This window comes from Dreissena polymorpha, chromosome 3 (genome assembly GCF_020536995.1).
Source record: "Dreissena polymorpha isolate Duluth1 chromosome 3, UMN_Dpol_1.0, whole genome shotgun sequence".
NCBI classification, from domain to species: Eukaryota; Metazoa; Mollusca; class Bivalvia; order Myida; family Dreissenidae; genus Dreissena; species Dreissena polymorpha.
This window is the reverse complement of record NC_068357.1, coordinates 24,491,453-24,498,655: the sequence shown is the minus strand read 5'-3', so window position 1 is coordinate 24,498,655 and position 7,203 is coordinate 24,491,453. Positions and strand designations below refer to the sequence as shown.

Here is a 7,203-nt window from a genome sequence, read left to right as displayed (position 1 = left end):
TGTTTACTTTTTGTCTTCCGTCAGTTTTAATTCTTACAACTAGATTTGTAAAGCGTACCAGTATGTTTAAATGATGGGTGGTGAAAAAGAATGTACACTAACCGAAGTTCGACCGGGAATTATCACATTTCAATATGGGTGGAGGCGTTCCTAATGTTTCGACTGTTAAACGTCACTATATAATATATAATACAATAATTTATTGGTCACTGATATCAAAGATCTAAATATCTTTGCTGATGTTGCTTGTACTTAATCCATTTCGAAATATTTTCACATAAATGTTCCATGGTGCTTGTATCAAAGCTTCTGAAATGCCCCCCTTCCCCTTAAACAAACATTGCTTCCCTTTCAACGCACATTTATTTATTGAAGACATAATTTGCATCCGTATGGTACATCTTTCTGCATAGTTAACTAATATTATTATATTATATCGGTCACCGCAGTGTTATGGATATGGTGTCCGCCTAGCGACCGGAAGGTCATGGGTTCGATGCCCACTGTGGGGGCGTTCTTTAAATCTCCCAGTAAGACACCAAGTACTGGTTCTAGGCCCAGGAAACGGGCTCGAGAGCATTTCAATAAGCCTTCGTTGCTTTCGATTCAATCGAGCTAAAATAAATAGGTTTAAACTAATATTTGATCAGCAGAACACGTCCTGTTTGTGACACACTCTCCTAATGACTACTTCCTACACAATTATGATACCCTCATTTGTTTAAAGCAGGAAATTAATGCTTCAAATGTTTGCCAACATGCACAGACTTTGACACAACAGTATACATGCATGACATGTATGGCCATGTATTTTATGTATATATATTTGTTCATAACAATAATAATCCGCAGATCTGTTATATAATTCATCATATGTTATGGATGTAATTGAGTAATTAAAGACAATTCAATGCCAAACAATTAACAATTAGCAGCAACACTTAATTTTAAAGAATCATCCACTAGCATATTCACATTATATGCTATGCCACCCATTTATAATCAGTATCTGCAGTATATCTGTTCGCAAAACACGACATGTGTACGCATTTTGAAACTAATGTTTTAAACTTAAAGCTAATCAAACGTTGGATCTCCATTTAAAAATTCTTGGGAAATATGTATGGATATGCAAAATAACAGACACTGTTTACCTCAAACAATCAATTGTATTTGCATAAATTATCTTAAAGGGGCCTTTTCACAGATTTTGGCATTTTTTAACTTATTCATTAAATGCTTTATATCGATAAATGTAAACATTGGATCGTAAAAGCTCCAGTAAAAAATCAAGAATAAAATTTAAAAAAGGAAAAGAACATTGCCCGGACCAGGTTTCGAACCAGTGACCCCTAGAGTCCTGCCAGAGTCCTGAAGTAAAAACGCTTTAGCCTACTGAGCTATTCCGCCAAGTACACATGCATGACGTATTTTATACCTTATATAAGCAATCTTCGTAGTTTCACAAAATTTAACGACAAAAACAGAACTCTCCAAATTATTCAATCGTTTCGCGTTGCAACGCTTTATAATTTTTAGGTTTTAAAATCGTCAAAAGATGCATATAATGGCTATATATGACCATGGTAAATGTTCAGTATTACTGTTTCCTCACAAATATCATAACTAAAACGAAAATTTGCGAATCTGAAACAACTTTTTTCAATTTTGTCAATTTACCAAAGCGTGAAAAGATCCCTTTAACATAGCAAAGGTATCAGAAATAACTACTACAAAAATAATTGTGCATTCACACAACCTTCCTGTATATATAAAACTGCTTAAAACCGTTTTCAACATCAGGCCAATCTTTATTTGATTTTCATTCAAATTAGTTAAATTATGAATACAGTTAATGTTATAGCTATACAGAAATTGTAAACAGACTGTGGACTACAAATCAGATCAAAATAAAAGTGATAAATATAAATAATATATTTTGACTTAAAACACCTTATAAACAACATGCCCTTAGCATTAATTAGCACATGCAGTACACATGCTAACAGCTACTTACATAAAAAGATTATGTGCTATATTGAAACTACTTTTGGTGATCTTTTTCTTAGTTGTCTGACAATGATAAAATAACTTCCAGTTCCAGTGAAAGCAATTTATTATCCGCTTGACTTTGGACTTTATAACTTTTGACTCTTTACTGTATAACCTTTATAGGTTTATTGCGTTTTCAAGCTCTATAATCGACTTAAGCTCAGTCTCAATCTTTTTCCAATGTTTTCTGTTTTTAAGAACGACGGCACTAATTAGGCGATTTTTTTAAATGCACAGCATCTCTAGCTGACAATTTCTGCAGGCAGCTCGATGCAGATGACATCCGTGCTAGATGGATCTTGGATCTCCCACCTTACAACAAGTCGAAGCTGCAAATAAAACCATACCATACATGTATCAACATAGATAATGGACAGGACTTCAATCAGCTTCTATGAAAGATCCTAAGTTACACATTATTGACAATTCACAAGTTTTACCAGAAACGTTAATACCTGCTCGCTTCGATAAGAAGTGGATAGAAAATTGAAACCAGGAAATCTACCAAAACACAAACTAATTTACTTTTTGTTTCAGGCTTTCTAACTCTTTTTTTACATTCTGCAAGGTAAAATGGCATCAAATAAAAATGAGAATCTTGTGGTTAAAATAACATCATAACAAAATTATGTCAAAATAGCAGTAATATCAAAGTTTTCGTAAATGATTGACGTACTATATGAATTTGGAAACAAAACAATCATCAAAACATTGTTCAAATGAAGCAGTGAAAACAATTTATACATGTATTTGTTAACAAATTTTACTCTAGCATATTATGGTACACATTTTGGTTGATATTTCCCTATAAATTACACGTAACAGACAAGCAAATATAAAATAGTCATATTAGCCATATTAAGTTGTAGTTTGAAACAGGAAGCAGATACTTTCAGAATACTAGTACAATGATTTTATGTATAAGTTTTCCTCTAGTATACATGCCCTAGTATTTGGTTTAAATTTAAATATGCATAATTCTAAAATTGTGCCATACATGTATATGACCACAAATATTAATGGAATCGTAAATGTGTTTACCTGACACCTGTTTGTATCTGAACAATACAATAACATTTGGATAATTTAGTGTAAAACTGTTGCTTTTAATATCAGATAGAAAAGTCTTAGGTTCAACTTTCATTTTTATGAACCAGTAAACAGAAACTTAAAGTGAGTATTTCTTACCGAAGGATAGATACTCTTTACCGGTAAGCTGGTCTTAAAGGAGTAGTTGTTATTTGGTGCTATGGGACATTTCTCCACAATGCCGTTGCAAGCGTTTGTATCAGTGGGAGAAAAGGGAACTGGAACTCCACTCAAAATACCGTGAACAACGCTGGTTAGTTGTGATTGGCTTGTTTCTGCAAATATATGGAGAGATTATATACTATTCGAATAAATTCTCTGTCTACTTAATTACCCCAAAACGCTTATTTATTTATGCCATTGTAAAACATTTATACAAACCGGTAACAGTCGCTGTTAATTATCAGTTAAAACTGGATAACATTTTCATAACATGTTTCCCAAAATGAAATCACAAATCTCTGACAACAGACATAATTCTGACAAGAAAAAAATCCAGAAAAAAGCTTATTTGAACAAAATTAACATTGTGAAAACTCTGCTGGATGTAAAATGAACATCATCAGAATACACATTCACTTAAAAATGATATGTTTCTTAAAAAAAGTGAGATAGCAGGAGAAAACATTAAAAAATTGTGTACTAGTGAGTAATGAAAAAGAACCACTGACTGGTTCAAGTTTACAAATTATATTAACTATTATCTGAACTGATATAGATTGGTACTGACCCATTGCTTATTACATTTGAAGAGCATTTACTTGTAAAAGGTACTTTTAAAGGGTCAGTAGATGCACGTTCCCTAACTGTGCAATGGAACAACAGCTGAGATATATACTACAAGTGCATACCATTTGTGCAACTTTGTCAGAAAGTCAGTGAATAGAAAAATACATCATTTTAACTCACTTGAAGTAAAATCTATCTCCAGCGAAGCGTCTGTCCCCTTTTTCAACTGACATGGTCCCGAGTCCTGTCCATTGCAAAGCACCTTAGTTACAGTAGCTTCTTTACTTCCACCTGAATGGAAAGAAAATGGTCAATTTATTTTTTGCTTCTTAAATGTATATAATAAACTTACAATTAACTGTACCAGAGTTCCTATGAACCGCTAGCTGGCTAGCAACATGGAATATCACACACTTATTTGCCCATATGGTTCTCTTTCATTAGGTTCAATGCACCTAGGGAGCCTTTGCCCACTATGATCCAAGTTACTCCTTCACTAGCATTGACCCTAGCTGCACGGACCTACCTATGCCAGGTATTTATACCATGGAAAGTTCAAGATGCACTATACAGAACTGCTCAAACGTTTTATGTGACCATAACCAGCTGACACTTCTATCCAATTGGACGAGGTCTAGCTTATCAAGTTAATCTGCACCAGAAATGAGAAGCTCATTATGTTTGACCATCTCCTAGAATAACTTTTCGTACTAGGTTAATACTCGGCAAATTTCCAAAGGGACTGGAGCACACTACTTTGAAAGACCATTTAACTGAGTCAGGAAACTATCCGAGCATAATTCTGCTTGATATTATTATTACTGTATAAGCATTTGAACACAGTCTTGAATATTTCTGTTGTACTTATCACAACATGTTTACCATACTTATCACAATTAGCATATTGTTGTTTTTTTTACTGAATTAAGCTTTTTTACCTAATACTGAATCATTTAAATCACACAGAAACAAACTAAGATAATGATACCTTTGAACTGTGAATGAGTTACTTTTAAAAGACAATTAACAACCAATTAAATATATGGTTCAAAAAGATAATTTTCATTAATGATGTTTGGAAATCCATTCACTTTGAAATGACTCTGGAGTATAAACAAGCTTATGCAAGCAAACAAAAAGGTAGTCGCAATAATTCAACTCTCAGCTTTCAGGGCCCTCAATCTATCAAATCTGCCGCCGAATTTCGGTGGCAGTCCCCCACCTGAAAAGTATACTTTTTTCCCCTTTTGGGGGGAAAAATTCCCCCTAAAAAAAAAAATAGAAAGATGTGTCTCATGATTATTATATCTCAATTCTATTTCAATTTAATCTTTTCAAACATACTAAATTGTGAAAAAATGCAATGAATAAAGTGCAAACATGTACAAATGAAATAATGAGAGAGTAAGTAAAAAAATCGCCCAAAAAGGGAAACGCCGTGAAAATTTTCCCTCCTAAGGGCTGCGGACCCCTTCCCCCAAAGTAGTGTGAGGGCCCTGGCTTTATAACCCAAAGGTTTGCTGAGAGTTGCAATGCGCCGTCTATTGTCCAAAGGTGCAAAATTTCATCACCACTGAAAAGGCTTAAGAACACTGATACTGCAAAAACTTATCAATGTTTTCCTGTCTAAAGCACACACTTATGCAAATGGTACCATTTAACCAAGAAATAGTTGCTTTTTATTTACATTGTTATTCTTTCGTACGCTCTATCGACCATATTGGGAACTGTTGTAATGTTGCGGACAAAACGTGTCTCTATCGGTTATGTCACATTACACCAATATTTTCCACATTGTGATATTTGATGTACCCGTTAAGTCGATAACGATGTTTTGAGTCGTCGAATATTTACACTGTTCGAAATTTCAAAATGAAAGTGACAGCAAGAATAGTGTGTTGAAATATCGTTGTGTTTTTAAGGTTGCATGCAATGGACAATGTCCGTAGGCTGCCATTCAGGTAAACATAATGTGTTTATGAAGTTTATTCAAGGCTTTCCTTACTTGGTAACGAACGACGTCTGTTTATTGATGCGCACGAAATCTGTGCGCAGATTTGCTCTTGAGTTTATTAAGGGGTGCATATGGACTCCCAGAGCCGCCAAAGCAAAAATCATCAAAGGCGCTGGGAGAACGTTTATATGGACTAACCAAAAGGGAACCATTAACGCTCTTACATTGTACATGTACATGATTCGTAAAGCTTTAATCTCAAATAAAAACAATATGATCGTAAAATAATATCATTTTTCCAACACATCCCTCTTCAATAAGACATTTCTATGTAAACTTAAACTGGGCTATGAGAATGATTAGAAGTTAATTCTTCTTGCATGCTTTGAGTAGTACATAACAACAGCTCAAATCAGAAGGGGCAATGGCTGGCAGTTGGATTATTGAAACCAGATTAGAAGTGTATTAGGCGGCGATATTTTTCTTCAGTGTGAACTAAAGTACTGGTAAACATAACATTCCCAAAGAAAAAATACGCAAATCCCTATTTCCAAAGCGAAAAAATCACAATTATTTTAAAAACGTCCGGAAAATACTACTGTCCGGAAAATACTCGCCCAGTAAATTAATAGATACTGCTAAAAGTTCTTCTTTACAAGCGTTTGGATGACACAAATCCTTAGGATTGATTAAATTATTAAATAATGAAACTAGCATACTTGTGTATTCCACCCTGCCCATAGCCTATAGACCAGCAACAGGGCTACTCCTAGATTTTTCCTAAAAATTAAAATAAAACTGAACAATCAAAAAAGTAGAAAATCTACATAATACTCACAGTCTTTAAACACAGCTAAAGTTGTTGTCGCAAAACCAATTAAAATCAATCCAAATAAACCATTTGATGTAGACATATTTGTTAAAATTCCTTAAGTTTGTTGTAGGTTTGCCTCACTGGGGTTTTACGCTTGTATACACATCAAAATCGCGTGATGTTATGGTCAGATACTGTTAAGAATATTGAAGTCTTACAACCTGAGCTACTTTTGTATATCCACAACGCTGGCTATTTTTGTCGATAGAAAAACTACTATATATAACTATGAGGTCCTTTCGTGTTATGTTATTACGGTTTCTTTGCCAAATTACGACCCGGTCCAGGTCTGCAACTAATAAATATTGGTTTACGTGGGGTGCTGGAGGTTTCGGTAAATAACAAGTTCGGTAAATTGATTTATATAGTAAATGCCGTGGAGGGTTCGGTAAATTGGTTTTTATAGAGGTGGTATACCTACAACGAGGTGTTAATGACACCTATAATTGGCTTACAATAACATCAGGGGCATTTATTTGCAAACTGTGGATTAATTTTGAATTGA

The 7,203-nt window shown here is 34.1% G+C and overlaps 1 protein-coding gene across 1 annotated transcript; it reads right to left on the bottom strand.

The window, feature by feature from the left end:
- Positions 1-1,149: 1,149 nt before the first annotated feature.
- LOC127873316 (NPC intracellular cholesterol transporter 2-like) lies at positions 1,150-6,847 on the bottom strand. Its single transcript, XM_052417124.1, has 4 exons — positions 6,663-6,847; positions 4,051-4,161; positions 3,241-3,416; positions 1,150-2,381 (listed from the first exon to the last, which is right to left on the bottom strand). Exons 1-4 carry the CDS (start codon positions 6,736-6,738, stop codon positions 2,295-2,297), a joined length of 450 nt encoding a protein of 149 aa, XP_052273084.1. The 5' UTR covers positions 6,739-6,847; the 3' UTR covers positions 1,150-2,294.
- Between the last annotated feature and the right edge of the window lie 356 nt (positions 6,848-7,203).